Source organism: Ptiloglossa arizonensis, chromosome 2, assembly GCF_051014685.1.
Source record: "Ptiloglossa arizonensis isolate GNS036 chromosome 2, iyPtiAriz1_principal, whole genome shotgun sequence".
NCBI lineage: Eukaryota > Metazoa > Arthropoda > Insecta > Hymenoptera > Colletidae > Ptiloglossa > Ptiloglossa arizonensis.
The window spans coordinates 14855933-14875470 of NC_135049.1; the positions used below are offsets into that span (position 1 = coordinate 14855933).

General features: G+C 36.1%; 1 protein-coding gene across 1 annotated transcript in view; it reads right to left on the minus strand.

Annotated features, from left to right (window-relative positions):
* Positions 1–19538, minus strand: part of Phlpp (PH domain leucine-rich repeat protein phosphatase) — a 134909-nt gene that overhangs the window by 18589 nt on the left and 96782 nt on the right. The window contains exons 5-6 of the mRNA XM_076305521.1: positions 4059–4216; positions 3412–3558 (exon numbers count right to left, since the gene is read on the minus strand). Of these exons, the coding sequence (XP_076161636.1) occupies positions 3412–3558; positions 4059–4216 (305 nt within the window). The remainder of the gene's footprint in view (positions 1–3411; positions 3559–4058; positions 4217–19538) is intronic.

Here is a 19538-nt window from a genome sequence, read left to right on the forward strand (position 1 = left end):
ATTGCGGAAGATGCAAAGTTGAAAGGGGAAGATTCATTGAATCGCTGTTTTACAACCTTAACGATGTTCTTAGTGTCTTCGTATATCTTATTTTACAAGTCTGGAAAAATTAGTCGATGTTCTTAATATTCTTATATTAGCTCTTGATTCTTATTACGTTCATTTCCTCTTTGTTCGTTTTTACCTTGATCACTATAATAGAAATACTTTTATATTACTTTCATTACGTCCGCCTGTTAGTTTTAATGGGTTATTTTCTTAATGTTGCTCCAGAGCACCTTCTTTCACCGTAATGCGTGTAATAAAAGCAACTTTACGTCGATATCACTTAAATTTATTCCGTTTTCGATTCTTCTTTTATTTCTTCCGCATGGAACTTTTTCTATTATCACGAAATTATTTGTACTGAACTTTTTTAATCAGTGTAATAGAAATTGTCTATTAACGAGTGATCGATAAAATAAAATGACCAGTTAAATATTGATCAGTGGTGTTCTACATTCTATTGGCTTTTCGCGATACAACGCTTTTCGTTAATTTATATAAAAACGAATACGATAAATAAGTGTCACTTATAAAACATTCGAAAAACAATTAACGAAGAGGAGACACAATTCCAACGAATATATTTCTCATCGCTTTAACACCTTCCTTCTTAATTTAAAATAAAAATTTTCTTAGTATAGCTTCAAAATTATTGGAAATTTTCATTTTTGAAGCTTCATTTACGAACCAATCAAACACGAAGAAAACAATTTTAACTTTACAGAACCAATGATCCTATACGATCGATAATTGAGCTGTTTCTATTTGCAGAATTGTAATGCAATCTTAACGTTCGAATTATGGCAATTTGCAATTTGCAAACTATAGATATTAGCTTTGTATGCCTACTCGAAGAGCTTAAAATTTCCAAGCACAGCTTCGTGCTATATTATACACTCGTGCAACTGAACCAACTCTAACTACAACTTCGTGCAGTTACGTGTGTGCCTGTACACCCACTGTTAGTTTGTTAGCCAACAATATTGCAGCAAATTTTTCTCTCTCATATAGTTGTTTTCAGAGACGTGAAACAGAGAAGGCCAGTGCCATGTTTAGAAAAATTAAATTAGTTCGCAAAAATAATTCTTATTTGTACAATTCCTGCTCCAAAAATTCGAGATCAAAATTTCCTCACGATAGTGCAAAATACTGGTCGCTTTATTTATTTGAAATTAATTTTCGAGAGCATGACAGACACTTGCAAGAAAATAAATTTCGACAAGTTCTAGACGATTCGTTCGTCCTGACGAGTCAAAAAAATCGAACTTTTTTTTCATACTTTCTTAAAGTTCAAAGTGCGTAGAATATTACGTTGAAAAGATATTTCGAAATTCAAACATTTAGCGAAATTACAGCTTTAATTAAACTTGTTCTACGTTTCTCTCAAAACTATATTTTTCAAACTTCGACCATTCCTACAATTGTTAAAATTTTCGAAAAATCGTACGTTAAATTTTAGACAATAGTCTCTACTTCATAAATCAACAACAATTTTTTATTTCAAACCTTCCACTTCTTTTCAACCGTGGCGGTGAACAAACAATATTTCACCAGAAGGTGTTCCGAGAATAGCGAATAATTTCTCCATTTCGTACGATTTTTACTTTCGCAAAATTGTGAAACGAAGCTGAAAGTTACATTTACATTCCCCGAAAAAGACTACAGTTTTCATTCAGTGACTACTTACAAAAAAATTCGCGAAATTTACCCATTTTCTGACGTCTCGGAGTGGTGTCCTCCCTTTAGACAAAAAAAAAAAAAAAATCGTCGTAAATTGCACGGAAATTTGCACGTTCGGACCGTTCGGAATAAAGGACCTAATTCACTCGGTTGCATGTTCTGATAGACGTCTCTATTTAAACGGCCCCACTCGGATCAACGAGTTCCCAAACACAAAGACGTTCGATTCTCCGTATCGATTTCTGTTCCAGGGCCAATTGTCCACGGTTAGGTGATTTATCTTAATTAGCGAACCGTCGACTAAGCAAGAGCGTTGCGGATGCAAGGAAATCGACAAATAATATATTCAACTCGGCGATTCGTACGATTAATTAACGGATAACTTTCCATTATCCCAGAGCGGAAGTGTCGCTGATTTATCGATAGATCGCTGACAGGATAAACTCCGATTACCTCTGGAAATTGAACTACAATCTCCGTATTAGCGAACGAGCTGTTCGGTCGTTGAAATCGAAATGTATCGCGTTAACGTGGTAATTTTGGCTTGAAAATATGCTTTTACAATTCATCAAACTGTAGAACGATTTGTAGGGAACAGAGGTGAAAATGTTAGCGAAACAACGTCTGAAGTTATGGCGGTTCCTCTTCGTTTGGAAATCATCTCGCACGAGTAAGGGATGGTATTAAAGACGATAAAAATTTGATTCCAATGACGAATAAAATTAACGTATATTTACGTTTATTCGATTGGATAACTGAATCTTTATTTGTGAAGTGTGATACACAGAGTGGTTTGTAATTGATGGTATAAAGGAGGTCAGGTAGATTTTATGGTTTAGAATAAGAAAAGAATGAAGAATAACGATATTGAGTAAGAGATATTGTTTTTGAGAAAAGTTCGTTTGAGAATCGATCGAGTATTTAATTAACGATTGATGTTATGGATTTTAATACAGATGTATCTTTTATTAAAGTTTTCCATATAATTTAAGAACATGTTAATAGACAAGTATTGATGGCAATCAATAGCGATTTGTAATGAAATCAATAAGGTTAGTCATTAATTACGTACTCGATTAATTTTCAAATATTTTTTTCTCGAAGACGATAGCTAACGTAATTTCGTTATCCTTGATTTTCTTTTTATTTCGAGGCATTGAATGTCCCTAATCTCATTTCTACCATGAAGTACTCGATCATTCTGTATTTATATAATTCAAATTCTATATTTCAATTCAACTGCTAACGAAAAAAAAGTTGTTGTTCTTTTATTCGTTATTCGAAACTTTTGTCTACATTAAAAGTTTTCTCATCACGCAATTTACTATACAAAGTTTACTCCAGATGCAATCTTTTCGTGTACGTACTGTAGTTATAGAAAAATTAACCCTAAATTAACCCTTCTATTTCTGCGAGCGATTAACGCGTTGATTGACAAGCAGATGTCATCAAACGTGGATCTGTTACTTAAAATTTTTTTATAATAATTATTTCTAACTGTGTCTATAATATATTACATCTCTCTGAAAGTTGAAATCTCTATCGTGATTGTGCAAACTTATCATAAGTTTCGCGTCACTTTTTGTACGTATAACGCAATATTTTTCTATATATGACTGAAATGCAGCAGCGAAGTTTGCAATACATTTTCCTCGATCGAAATTCGATAAAATTGACTTTACATACTTGATAAGCTGGCTTATGTCAGTCGAAATCTTCTCGATTTTGTTGTCCGATAGATTGAGGTAGGTAAGTCTTCTGAGCTCCAGTAATTCGCGTGGAATTTTCTTCAATTCGTTACCCTCCATATGGAGGATATGAAGTTTGGGGAACCTTCGTTAAAAGAAACTCCTTTTTAATTAGATTATCCCAGGAACAGATTCAATAAACAATCAAATCAATCTATCCAACGAAGCTGAGGTGTGAAAAAATTGAGAACACGACGAGTCTGATAATGGTCACTTTATCGAAGCTTGAAAGCTTAATTCAAAGCACAATTGTTTAATTTAATACACTTTATAGAAATATAAAATATTTCCAATATTGAAACCGTTTGAAAACCTTCTTAGAATCGTACAACAATTTATTAGAAATAGAACAGTTTTACAGAAAAATATGCCTGTTAGTAATATCCGTTATTCAGAAACTATTCGAAAATTTTAACAGTTTAATTTAATTTTTCCTCTGATTCGTGTAATGAATGTAAATGGATAATTCGTGTAATGAATGTGACATTGTAAATTGTCTTTCTAAAAGCTCAAACTTTACGACTTTGGGTATAATAATGATAGTTTTGGAATCAACTTTTTTTAATTTTAGTTGGAACATCGTACCTGTACAAGAGCGTCAGATTGTTGTTCGCGTTCGTAAGTTGATTTTGGCTCAACACCAACTCTTCTATGGCGGGGAATGCTATAGCACTGTCAGGAATTCTTGACAGACCTCCGTTGCTGAGATCTAGTTGTTTTGGGCACGATGACAAGTGTATAGCCTGCAATAACGTAAAATGCTTTCAGCGTAATGAAACCGAATGAAATTAACTTATCACGGCACAATCTCTTGAAAATCTCATTAGTTTCTCTGCCAAATCTACTATATTTTACCGTAATCACATAATATTTTCTGCACTGTTACTCGTGATCTAAGATACGAGTACAATTTTAATTTTAGATAAAGCTTCGAGCATAGCGAATACTTTACACCCTTACAATTTTTTCGAGAATAAAAGACTCGAGTGTTAAAAATGGTTTGAGAAAGTGATAATAATATGACAACTGTGTTACGCTGCTGATTGAGTTCATTAGTAGTCAAACTGACCGACTCTACGAAATAAACCATGAATAGTACAAAAAGTTGATGTTAAATATTGTTGAAATTATGTTAAAATCGAGAAATTTATAAAAAATGGAATCTATAGATTTAATTTCTCAATTTCAAATACTTTTTTCTTTCTCGTTCTAAAATATGGATATTTCAGATTACAGACCTTTGAGATTATAATTTTTTAACGATTGGAGTTGCAAATTTATGACACTATTTAATATTTTAATCGATGTGGGTACTAATGTTTTCATCTTACAATCTGTAATTTCATCTTACAATCTGTAAGCAAAGTTCGAGAATATATATATTACACGAATTATGTATATATATAGATACATGTATGTCTGTCTGTTTAATTTCTACCTTATTCTACTTTTTCATTTCGAAGCATGAAGTTTCATTACCTCGAACTCCAGAGAGTCCGTATCGATGGTGTCTCTGTCGAAATCACGTTCCTCCATAATGGCGATCAAATCCCCAATGTGTACCATCTTCTACATACACATATTTCGCACCTGTGATCACGAATTTCAAGTTTCTACCGCGGCGTTTAATTATATACACTTCTATCAATTGTTATTCACGCCATTTTCCTTTTAACTTCACCGAATACAGAAAATGGGATTGCACTAATCGACTCGATTTTATCAACATTTTCTGGACACTTTATCAAATTAAATTCTTAGTTTTATATTTGAACAATCGTTCCAATGAAGTAGTCTTCTATTCAAAGGTTCGAGCTATTAATTTTTATTTATTACGAATTATTTAAAATTCTATCCATGAGTTTATTACAATTTTTTAATCATTTTTATTATTAAATATTAATAATAATCGAAATTGATAGAACTAATCGACTCGATTTTATCAACATTTTCTCGACACTTCATCAAATTAAATTCTTAGTTTTATATTTGAACAATCGTTCCAATGAAGTAGTCTTCTATTCAAAGGTTCGAGCTATTAATTTTTATTTATTACGAATTATTTAAAATTCTATCGAGTTTATTACAATCTTCTAATCATTTTTATTAATAAATATATTAATAGTAATTGGAATTAATAGAACGTTTGGATGGTAGATTCGAACCATGATGAAATATTTTGTATTCGGTCTAATTTCATTCGGTTGTCAATGTAATTGCATTTCCAAAATGTTAAATATTTTGCAATCTTAATTATATACGAACGCAAGCTTGGCTGGAACTGTACGATTAATAGATACGATAAATTTTCTAATTTTAAAATTGAACAACATGTTTTAATATCGATCATCAGTGCCAAGATTGATATTACACCATTATACGAAATTGGTTGCCTCGATGCACATTTAATAATAGTGAGAACAACAAAGTCGTGAAATTTTACAAGGTTCTTCGCGGCGTGTGAGTCTGGCCATAAGTTCGCCAGTTTCTTTGTCGGAACTGATAGTCGTGGAAAGTTTCACGAAATTGCGGAACACCAGTTTGCAAGCACGAATTACACACGATCGATGATAAATGCAGCTCTCTTATAGTTCGCGACGTACGTATGTATCTCATGAAAATGCAGCTGCATTCGTGCAGTGCCCAAGATTCATGCTGGTTGTTTCACGCGAGTTCTTGTACTCGTTAAAGAAAGTTTTTACCATCAACATTGGACCAACTTTTTTTTATCCAATTTCTTTTACTTTCTAACAGCTGATCATTGAATAAAAGCGAAGTCTCAAAACGTTATCTGTCGTTCGATATAATATTATGCGATTTTTATTCAACGTTCGTTTTTGTATCGTGATTAATTTTAAAAGTATCGATTACTTCATCCCAGTAGGTCATCCAATTATTATTCAGTGGTGTATTAAAAATTTTAATTAAGGATAAAGTAAAACTTTACAGGCATAGGATCGTGAGATGTGTTAACGCAAAAAATTGTAACACAGTTGTCTGTTGGGCAGAGCCATTGTTTTTATACCTTCTATAAAAGGTTGAAATAGATATTGGTATAAAAGTGATAGGAAATTTAATAAACGAGAGTAAAAAATATAAACGGCACGTTAAAAGGGATTTGATTGCTCACTCGTGAGCTTTTGTGTTTGGATATTTCGTAACAGTAATGAAGGGTTCATAAGTTTTGTTTTGTTTAAAATTTTTGTTTCATTTTTTTTCCAAGTTCGTAATGCGAACGATGAAATTTTATTCGACATCGAAGCGAAATTAAAATCAACGAATTTCGTCTTGACGAATAACTTAATTTAATAGTTGATCTGTCGATCTATTCGAGTTAGTAATTTTGTTGCAAAACTAAAAACATTGTAACGAAATTACGACGCGACTGAGTGGTTTGTTTAAATATCTTTGAGTTTACTATATAAATCACTAAAATTGTGTATGAAGTTCTTCGATATTGAAGGAAATTATTATTTTATAATATTTGCCATGAATCTTCTGTAAATTTAAACTATTGTAAGAGCTGCGAGTGTATATGTACAATTAATGGAGAAATTAATCGTGGTAAAGTAATATAATGATAATAGATGAGTTAGAAAATGTGTAAAATCTTTCACGCGACGTATATATCTGTATGTATTATTTCGTTGTGAACTATTAAATGTAAAAAGAAAAAATAAACTTATAACGTGTCCAATGACACTGATAAAAATGAAAATATTTCTTACAATATTTCTAGCTAATGAAATTATTAAATTGACAGTCTAATGACACGAAATGTACGACTCGCTTCTTCAATGTCACTTTAACGAACCATTCTCGAACTGGCAGTGACACGTTATAAAAAATGGACTCTGTATGACATTCGATGGCCAATTTTTCAATGTCTAGACATTGATGAATCTGCAAAATCTTTGCCCAAAATCAAGTTAAAACACGAAAAGTATAATGGAGAATACTGGTTCGTAGCTATGATATTCAAAGGTTGAACATTTGTCGAAATTGTTTGAAAATTTTGTATTTACAAATTGTTGATAAATTTTGTACCATTAGCGATACGGGAACTTGTATTAAACCTGTTAGCGGAATCGATACGTTCTTGACACCAAATCCATTTATAGGTACACAATTATATAATCTTGCGCAATTGAAAATCAACAATTAATTTTTCAATAACACCTAAAGTTAATCGAAAGTGTAATCTGACTTTTCAATTGCGAACTCGCGTTAATTGCGATTGATTCTTTAATTAAATGGGTCAATCGGTTAAGCGGGCTCTGGGTCCATTTTGACCCATGTAATGTCTGCGTTCGCGGAATAACAGGCGTAATTGTTGGCCGGCTTTTGTGTTGCTTATAATTCTTCAAATAAACAAATAAAGAATTTATAAATGTAGTAAAGTAAAACTTGATTCGAAACTTACATTTTTGAATGAGAATTAATGAAATTCAGGGGTTAGGTCAGAATATACTCGAGGCTCAACGTTCGAGGGTTAACACTAGAACTGTCAAAAGGGTTAATTTGACCAGTTTCAAACTTCTTCTTAAAATTATTCAATTCTTGATAATTTTCTCTTCTTTGCCCATAATATTCGTAGACAACTATCGAAATAGACAACTAACGATACTCGTAGCTTTAACACTAGAACTACCAAAGGTGTTAATTTGACTTGTTTGACTTGTTTAAAACTTCTTTTTAAAATTGTTCAATTATTAACGCTGTCTTTGCCCACAATATTCGTAGACAACTATCGAAATATACAACTAACAATACTCGTAGCTTTAACACTAGAATTACCAAAGGTGTTAATTTGACTTGTTTCACTCGTTTCAAACTTCTTTTTAAAATTACTCAATTATTAAGAGTGTCTGCCTACCGTATTCGTAGACAACTATCGAAATAGACAACTAACAATATTCGTAGCTTTAACACTAGAACTACCAAAGGTGTTAATTTGACTTGTTTGACTTGTTTCAAACTTCTTTTTAAAATTACTCAATTATTAACAGTGTCTGTCTACCGTATTCGTAGACAATTATCGAAATAGACAACTAACAATATTCGTAGCTTTAACACTAGAACTACCAAAGGTGTTAATTTGACTTGTTTCAAACTTCTTTTTAAAATTACTCAATTATTAACGCCGTCTTTGCCCACAATATTCGTAGACAATTATCGAAATACACAACTAACGTTACTCGTAAATTAATTTACCCCTTTCCCTTCTAACTTCGAAGATACACATGTAGTCTTACATATATACAGTAATACGTTCATCATCGATAGTTTCAGTGTTAATACATCGTCTCGAAACTTCCTTCGCGACGGAGGAACTCCATTCTAACGAGGAACATTTTCGTAACTAGACTTCCAACTGACAAAACAAAGTTCTGCCGCGAGAAATGCTGGACTTTTTGCTTTATTAACCGGAGACAGCTCAAGCATCGAACTTTCAGCGTTTCTCGCGTTATGTCTTTACCGAACCACCCTCACACCCATCGTTGAGCGTGCTCGTCGCACAGTTTCCGGTACGGTGCGCGCAAGACCCTGGATTCCTCACTAAGGTTGTCGCGCGAAAAAGTAAAATGTGAAATGGCACACGTATCGGCTCGTTGACACACGTCCGCGACGCCGTGAAAACGAGAAGGAAACGAGGCAAAACGACGTTCCCAGCTAACGGACGCGTTTCGTGTGCTGTGCGCCGTGACGAGAGCAGAAGAGGGAAGGGAGAGAGAGAGAGAGAAAAAAAGAAGACAAAGAAGAGAAGAAAAGGAAGAAGAAGAAGAAGAAGAAGAAGAGAAGCCTCGTGTGCCAGCGTTCTTCGATATGGGCTAACGAGAGAAATAAGTAAACTTTTCCCGGTAACGCTAGAAAAGTTCTGTCGGCTGCAATGCGCGATAAAGTGGCTTGTCGATACACGACAAAAAGTGCTATGATTTGGGTCGTAGCTGCCTCTTGAGAGATGCTCGTTTCGCGTGATAAATTTCATCAATGCGGAATAGGGTTATTTTTCGGTGGTTTTTTCTTTTTTTTTCTGCACTTGAAATTGCCCCCGTGGGGTTAACGGTGGTGCATAATGAAATGCGTTTCGAATATGAATTTCGCTTCGAGTGGAACTGCATAGGTCGATTTGCATAGATCGTAGCGATACGAGCAACGTTTCGTGTTTTTGTTAAACGTTTCGAGACGTTTTCTTCCTCCCTCTCGGTGTGCAAGGGGCTCCAGGGCGTAATTAAACAAATAAGAGAAATATGAGATGAAACGGTATGTAGAAATAGTTGTAATTGTTTGTTAAAAAATTTTTGGAACAGAGACGTGGTCGTGTAACGAACTCGTGTAGATTATTAAATATTGTGATCACGTTGTTTTTGCCTGTTGTGAGTGGATATTTAACACTGTGTTTAAATTGAAGTTCTTTCATTATTAAGTATTCTTTACTAGTTTTAGTAAACTATAGTTATTCCTTCGTATTAGTTCTCTTTATGATAAATGATACCTCGTTTGTTTTATAATTATTTCGGTTAACGAATCAAAATTATGTATCAGGGCGAATACAAAGGACTGGTTGTAAGGTCCAACGTGTAACAAAGTTAACCTATGTTTCTAATTGTTACAATTATTTCGAATTAATTTTCTACTGTAACAAACACTGGACTGTGTTGATCCCACTTAATTCGTAGCTGTAATTAATCAAAGGTCGACAGTAACTACAAACCTCGCTACAGTAATTCCCACTTTCTAGTTACGAGATAAAAAATTGCTAGCCCGGTTTCAAGTGAACACGTATCGTAATTTTGTCGCTTGAAAGCGGGAATTACCGTAATTTGTAACCAAAAACTAGATCGATCTGACGATTCATTATTTCGAAATTCGCTACAGTAATTTCCGCTTTCGAGGGAACTGCCATACCAATTCTCTCGCTCGAAACCGGGAATTACCCTAAGCGATCGACGATTTGTTACTCTATACGAATAATGCAACATTGGCTACCTTAGTGGATATATACGAAATTAGAACGATTTGAAAAAGCATTTCCACCGCTGATCGTGTCTTCAGGACTCCACTATAGAACTTCGGGAGTATAAACGTGTTTCCAACGAATTGCATATGCAGTTCGTATCTTGATTTGGATTCGGAACTTCGTACAAACTGTGATCGTTATCTCGACGATGGTTTATAAACGAAAATACGAATTTACGAAGCAGGAATAGCTACATTGACTCTCTCGATGAATATATATGAAATTATGAAATTATCTATAGAACTTCGGGAGTACAAACGTGTCTCCAACGAATTGCATATGCAGTTCGTTCTTTGATTTGGATTCGAAACTTCGCACAAACTGTGATTACTATCTCGACGGTGGTTTATAAACAAAAACACGAATTTGTAAAGCAGGAATAGCTACATTGACTCTCTTAATGAATATATAAAAAATTATGAAATCATCTGTAGAACTTTGGGAGTATAAACGTGTCTCGAACGAATTGCATATGCAGTTCGACCCTTAATTTTGATTCGAAATTTCGCACAAACTGTGATCGCTGTCTCGACGGTGGTTTATAAACAAAAACACAAATTTGTAAAGCAGGAATAGTTACATTGACTCTCTCAATGAATATATAAAAAATTATGAAATCATCTGTAGAACTTCGGGAGTATAAACGTGTCTCGAACGAATTGCATATGCAGTTCGACCTTTGATTTTGATTCGAAACTTCGCACAAACTGTGATCGCTGTCTCGACGGTGGTTTATAAACGAAAACACGAATTTACGAAGCAAGAATAGCAAAATTGACTCTCTCAATGAATATATAAAAAATTATGAAATCATCTGTAGAACTTCGGGAGTATAAACGTGTCTCGAACGAATTGCATATGCAGTTCGTTCCTCGATTTCGATTCGAAACTTCGCACAAACTGTGATCGTTATCTCGACGGTGGTTTATAAACGAAAACACGAATTTACGAAGCAGGAATAGCTGGATCCATTCGGTTCGCGGATCCAGCGTCGCAATAGCATCTTCGTCCGCATTCGACGAGCGAGCTGCGAGTTAGGTACGTTCGCCTGTGTAAATAACAACCGAAGATAAGAATCTCTGCAACGAGCTGTCTGCGAAATTAGAGAGAGCTTCTCGAGGTCGAGGCAAGAAAGTGATTAAGGGAAACAACCCACCGTACCTCCAGCCCCGCTAACCCCTTCGGTGATTACAGTTATCTCCGTTTCAGCTACGTATTATGGTTATTGTTGCTATTACTAATCGAATTAATGCGGCGCGTGCGCGAGCGTTCTTGGCGCGCTGCTTACGAAATTATGCAACGATAAAGTGCATTCGACCGTGGTTCTCGTAAACGAATAAGCCAAAAGTAACGTGCTCGGCGTGCTCGTTCTGACGCAACATCATCGTTCTCAAGTATAATGGATCGCCGCGTGCATGCTGGCTGGGCAATTAGCGAACCCTAATTAAGGATAATTTAACGCGTCTGCGGAGATTCTCGTCACGAATATTCGAGCGGCTCGGCTCGTTAAAAAGGATACCGCCCCGACGCGGCTTGTCTTCCTCGCGACGGGAGATACACTTTTTTTCTTTCTTCTTTTTTTTGTTTTTTTTTTTTTAATCTCCCACGTGCTTTGAAATCGAACCTGCCGTTTCATCTAGACGGGGTTGTCACCCGACATTACCGCTTGAAACATTTTCTGCACGCTTCGTTCGGCTAGAAACTTTTTCAATCGGAAGTTGCGCGGTTCTAGGCAGTTCATAGGTCACCGAGTGATTTTTTTTTATTGCCAAAGTCACTTCCGGTTCCTGGGTATGACGATGTAGATTTTTTTTTTTTTTTTAATTTATCGAACTCGTGCAGAAATTCGCACGTTTAAATGGAAATTCAACGAGACCCGGGTATCGAAATTCAAGTATCGACGCGAATAACGATCAAATGTTCATTTTTATGCAATTCGATCATTCTTTCTACGCGTATGGGGGGCTTTGGACAAATTTTCTTCTCATTAAGTTTTGTTTTGGATAAGTAAATTGCGAGTACTCGAAAAAATGTTTTATATTGAGTTAAAAATTACTTGTGCAGGAATTAACATTGCTAAAATTGAGCTAGCGTTGAACGTCTATAGGAGTTCGATTATTATGGGATTTCTCTACGTGAAGCATCCTGAGTTCGTACGTCTTGGCATCGAAGGGTATAAAATATTACTCGAAAAAGAGAAAGTATCACTAAATCATCGAAACGGAAATGTTTACTACCGTAAACTAATTTGTGTATACGTTGGTAATTCTCTCCCGTTTATAACGAAACTTATCCAATTGTTATCCAAGCATTATCTACTACAATTACATGGTCAGAGTCTCCGATCGGCACCTAAAATATATTTCCGAAAGATCGAGACCAAAAGGTGAAAATAATTGCAAGGACGAATTCTCTCTAAAACATCATGAATATTTTATTCGTAGGAATTCTACGTTGCAACGATCAATTTGTGTCAGTTAAAATGCAAGGAAATATTTTTTATTCATCCCTCTTCTGTTTTCTCTTAATTATAAACGAGCGATACAATTTTTTATAGCATAGAAATGTTCGCGGTGGTACGTGTTTCACGATAATAAAAAACAACATACGGCTCCGAGCGGAGGACGTGGCACTGAGTAGTTTCTGGATGCAGGACATTATTCACGTCTGTCGACGATCGATCAAATCATTTTTCACGTACGTGTAACAGCGTAGACGCGCTATTTATTCATTCCTAATACGGGAATGATGCTTCTCACCCCTGGTACACCGCGTGAACGCATAGAGAGAATGTTTTCAACGCGCGGACTGCCAACCAACGGGAACATTAATTATTATTTCTGCACAATTATTTTTCCACGTCAACACGCGCGAGACGTGCAAATTAATCGCTGGCATAACTCTGCACAAATATATTAAATTTGATATTAAGTATAAAATATACATTGTACATTTACGAATACTATTATCTAATATACTTGTACACAGTTATATATATATATATATATTCAAATAATTATCATCGAGTGTATCTTCATGCACTAGATGTAGCTCTCTATGGCACGTCACGTTACTAATTTAATAATACGATATTATTATGAAAGGAGGAACTTCCGTTGCACGAACGACAGTCACCGATTAATAATCTTACAATCTTAAATATATCTTTACTATTCTTTCCACGTGATACGTAATTCACGTATCGTCGTATCTCAGATGCGTTAATCTTCAATTCGGAGAAACGTTTATTCGTTGCGAAAATGGAATCTGAATACCTCGAAAGAGAAACGATCATTTCGTGGATCTACGTTTATTGAAACTTTTGCGTTATTTCCTCGAGTTCCCATTAACCAAAAAAACATTCCAGTCCTCGTAGCACGTTACTCTGGCTTGAAATGGATCGCGTAGTTTCACAAATGGCACTTAATCGATATTGGTAAGGTTAAAGTGATCTTTTAAAGCACCGAAACACGTCACATGTGCTCTCTCCATTTCGCACTTTGGCCTTCGCCACTTCCCCGATCACTTCAACTTCTCGACCCCTCGAACCGTTTATCATAATTTTGACCAGGACTGTCGAGGTACGCGCCGATCGCGTCTCTCCCGTTCTGTACCACGGAGAGAATTTTGCAACATTGTCGAAACAACAATGTTCCCGGACACTGTACGTCGCCGCGAAAGCGTTCCACTTGGTATTTCAACGTCTTTGAACACGTTCGCGAACCGTCTCGAACAGTTGCCGGATGCGGAGCATTATTCATGACCGGCGACGGGATCGTCACTGAGGAGCCGGTGAGTTTGTCGCGTGTCTTGGCAGCACGTAAACCGGAAGAACACGCTCAGCTGGCTACCATCGCGCGACCTGTTCGTCTGTCATTTCGCACGGGGACAACAATTTCAACAGACGTAAACGTTATCTTTTACCATTCGCCTGTTTGCCTTCTATTCACATTCCAAGTACATCTTTGCTCTTGATCCGTCGATGATAAACATTTTCGAGAGACCATACCTCGTAGTTTGTTCTCTTCGAACTCTTCGATCGGCCAGTTTCTATCTTTCATTGATATCGGGTTCAGTCACAGAGAGAAGATACACGAAGTCTTCATAAGTATTGTAGCACTCGAATTTACGCGACAATAATTATATATTATACGCATCTTCATCGTTGTACGAACCCCTCGTTAAAACATCGTGCTCGTCCCTCGATAAAACTTACTGGTATTATCTCCGGCACTATCTATAGTATTCAGTTCGAGTAACCGGTAACTGTAGATTTAAAAACCGTATGGTCACACGTTCTACGCATTTTTATCATTACATAGTAACCCCTCGTTAAAACGTCGCGTTCGTCCCTCGATGAAATGTACCGAATCGTCCCGTTCACTGTTTATATCCTTCAGCTCGAGGAACCGATAATTGTTAATTCGAAGATTGTATGGGCACATATTGTACATATTTTTATCGTTATATTTCAATCTCTCGTTAAAACGTCGTGTTCGTCCCTCGATGAAACGTACCGAATCGTCCCGCTCACTGTTTATATCCTTCAGCTCGAGGAACCGATAATTGTTAATTCGAAGATTGTACGGGCACATATTGTACACATTTTTATCGTTATATTTCAATCTCTCGTTAAAACGTCGCTTTCCTCCCTCGATAAAACTCACCGAGTCGTATTGAGGATTTAAAAACCGTCTGGTTGAACTCGAAAGAAATGCTGCACAGATATCGGTATTGCGGTTACTAATGCAAACTGTAATTTGGTGTATTCCTCGTTGTATCTTCGTAAGAGTATTATCAATGGATCGGTGAGCTCGCTCCGTACGAAGTAAATCCAACCACGACCTTATTTTGACTACTTTTAATTACTGTAGAGCCGGTGTTACGGTTCGCATTTCGCCTGACGGTTCGTCCTTATCCCCACCAGTTCTGAGAACTGGCTTCGTGGCGTGTGCCGGTTAGGTACTTATTAAAAATAAATAAACCTAACCGAGTCCAAGTATCGTCCTCTCACTCGCGCTGTTCACCTATCCCGAGGCGAGCGAGAATTCTTGGAACGTACAAGAAAACATACCTACTCCGAATACGATCGTGTTTGGTGTCGCATTCATTGGGAAAATCTCGCCAATCCGTGGATAGTTTTCACACGAGGATCTAATGAAAAATATGAAAGTTGTTAATTCGCATTAGTGTCGTCACATGTAATACGAGTGCTCACTTTAAAGTGTATCTCGTTCATTCTCTTACATGGCTCGCAAGTGATTGAGCCTCAGCTTGAAATACGAGCTGAACCTCCTTAAAACATTTCGAACGTGTTACTTTTAACGAGGAGTTATATTTTGGGGACTGTGTACTATATTTGGGTAACCAAAAGTACAAATATATTTTATTACATTATTTTGTATACTCTTCAGAGGAAAATAATTGTAGAGAAACTCTTTTCAGTACTACTTATTAGACAAAATGGAGTCCTTTTTTATTATATTAGGAGTCTTTAAAGGTTCTGGACTTCCTACGAGCTCTGTAAGGATCTGCTTAGTATAAAATCGTGCAGGAGTTATATTTAGGGGACTGTGTACTATATTTGGGTAACCAAAAGTACAAATATATTTTTTTACATTATTTTGTATACGCTTCAGAGGAAAATAATTGTAGAGGAACTCTTTTCAGTACTACTTACTACACAAAATGGAGTCCTTTTTTATTATATCGGGGGTATCTAAAGGTTAAGTGTTCTGAGCTTTCTACGAGCTCTGCAAGGACCTGTTTAGTACAAAAACGCGCAAGAAATTTGACGAGACATTTAGAATCTTCACGGTTTTCGATCGTCACGTTGCAATGTTGTGTCGTTCAGCTAGTCTACGCTCTCTTTATTCATCTCGTCGTGTTCTGTCAACCTATAGTGAACTAGATCGCATTAACACTAGATTTACCAACCAGTCGAAATGACTGGTTTCTTCAACAGCTTTCATAATGAAATTTACTTTAAATTCTATATCATGCTTTCTGAAGACGTAATGACTTTTCCATTCTACAAACGCGATCAATTTGATAAATTCCTCTTTTTCCACGTCGATTGTTTGTTTTTGAGATACACGTGACAAACACCTCAATATTCCGAAATCTGTCGATAGTTCCCCTCTTAAAACCATTACTTTTTAAATTTCACGTTCCGAACTTGTTACCGCGATTTTCAGACTCGTACATACAAATTAATACCAATACACAATTTCAAAAATTTCTATATCATTCTTAGACGTGTTATTTGTCGTTATTTTCTACACGTACCCGTTACCCAATGTTTCTCACTATTTCACGAAATTTTCTACGCATAATCTGTACGAACGATTACGATCAATGCGAATGATCCATCAACGCGAACATCATAAATCATAATTAATTACGTTTCGTTCAATTTACGAGTCACTGATCGAAACAATCAACGTTTCTCTCTGTCATCGTTACAACACGGTACTTGTCACGGAGTCAATTCATCATAATTCTTCCAACAAACTGTGAACAAAATTTTGGTAAAAAAGACCTCTACTCTTCGACGATTTAATTGTCAACTTTCTCCCCTGTATCATCCCCACTTTATCCAATCTCCAACGTATACACGTGCCTGTATACCATCGTACTCGTCAGCGTCGATAAGATCCAACGTGTCCTACTCGGTTTCGAGGGACGCGCGTCGCACAATTTTCGCGATTCGGGCAGGAGACTTCTCTAATGACCAATTTCAGGATCAATTTCGTCTGGCCGTACCGTTGAAATCGGCGTGACTAACGGTTCGTTTCTCCGTTCCCTCGTTCCTTCTTTCGTTCATCCTTCCGCTTTAATCCTAGCAACTACTCCCCACTCGGTTCCAGGCTCGCCCCGTCTCTCTCGGTTTTATCGTCCGGGATCGTTCTCCACGTAGACACGGCTCTGATTGCGAAAAATTACCGCAAATTGCGAGTTTACTATGCCACCTCGCGTCTCGTAAAGCTCCTTTACTGGCCGGCCATCTGTCCTCCGTTTCGTTGCCGCTAATGCCCGGGAAAACGCCACGGATGGAACAAAAATGGCCCCGCGCATCGTCAAATACCCGATCCAGTTAGGTCGCAAATGGCGGTTTCATGGTAATGGAGGCAGATTAGCGGTCATTGCCTTGCGTATTCTTCCCCTGCTTTTACGTTCCGTTGGCCTCGTGAAATATTACCTTTGTGAACGGAGAGGGCAATTTGTGATTTATAATTGCATTCGGTGATTAGTGTTCCTCGGTTTCCACGCGTCTGATATGTGTATACGTGTATATGTACACGCGAGCGTGGATAGACCTCCAGTGTTAGAAATTTTCTCCAACCGATAAAGGATCGATTAAAATGTCTCTTTATGTACGGGAGGACCTTGTAGCTTATGGGACGAGTCGCGAGAAAAACGAGACCCGAACGTTTCCCGTATATTTCAACCGGGTAGTATTTTCCTTCGACGTGAACTTTTATCGAACGTTTAGAAGAACGTTGTTTCCGTTGAAAAATTCTAAGGTGGTCCCTTTCGAAAATGTTTCTCCAATTGAAGAATTTTTCTAGAATTTTTCTAATATCTTGTCCTTGGAACGACCGAGATTATTTTTTTTGAAATTGTTCAGGTTAGCGATGTTTCCAATTGCATGCTTTCGTATCTTGTATGTTGTAACTCACGTAAGGACGAGTTCGATGGAACGAGTTCATTGGTAAAGTAGATTTACTAATGATCTTTAAAGATATGTACATGTTTAGGTTGGATTAAATAATGAATAATAGAGGTGGATGCGGAAGTGAATAAGTAACGTGGATTGAAAAAATTGCTCTTTCCAGGCCACGATCCTTGACAGTGAGTTACAAATTTGTCGTGAAATTTTTAACGACATCAGTATTTATTACATCGATTTCGCTACGTTTCAAACTGTTATCGCTGATTCCTCGTTTCCAGCGCGCAAAGCAGTGAACGGGACATTTGCATGATTGTAATCCCACCACTTCGATTATCGATAAAACTAACGATCGCTGGACAATTACTGCTTGAAACGTGGTGATTGTAGACATTGCTTATGAACGATGCCATCGCGGTTTCAAACACAATTGCACGCAATTCAACTCGTTAGGTGGTGTATGTAGCGTCGATAACTTCGCACCTCTATTTACGACTGCACGATGAACACACCTGTAACGAATTGTATGTTATTTCATAGAGGGTCATCCCGAGGGAAGATGAATAGAACGATTCATTTGAGTGCATATTGTACAGCTTGAAATTACAAAATTACTCGAAGGAAAAGTCCGACCGTTTTATCCAGTTCTTTGTCGGATAAAATATAATAAATAATTAATTCGAAAGAATAGTGTTCCGTAAATAGAAATTCAGAAGAAAGTAATAATGTTTATACAAATATGCGTGATAGATGAATTATAAAAATTAAGTACAATTGAAACAGTGTTCTATAATAGAAACTCAGAAGAAAGTAATAATTTTTATACAAATATGCGTAATAGATGAATTATAAAAATTAAGTACAATTGGTACAGTGTTCTATAAAAGAAACTCAGAAGAAAGTAATAATTTTTATACAAATATGCGTAATAGATGAATTATAAAAATTAAGTACAATTGAAACAGTGTTCTATAATAGAAACTCAGAAGAAAGTAATAATTTTTATACAAATATGCGTAATAGATGAATTATAAAAATTAAGTACAATTGAAACAGTGTTCTATAATAGAAACTCAGAAGAAAGTAATAATTTTTATACAAATATGCGCGATAGATAAATTATAAAAATGAAGTACGGTCAGAGAATAAAGTTTCAAATTCGAAAATACTCTTAACCAATTTGTCTGAGATCATTTTGCAAGGAAGACGAATATTTACGAAAAAAACAAAAATAATACGCCGAATGATATTCGCTCCTTAGTTTCAGCGGTGATAATCCACGGGCAATTTTTTTATAAAACTTTTACACACCTACAAATCACCCGCTGTTCTTCATTATGTATAACAGTATCTCTGTATTTCTGTGAATTTT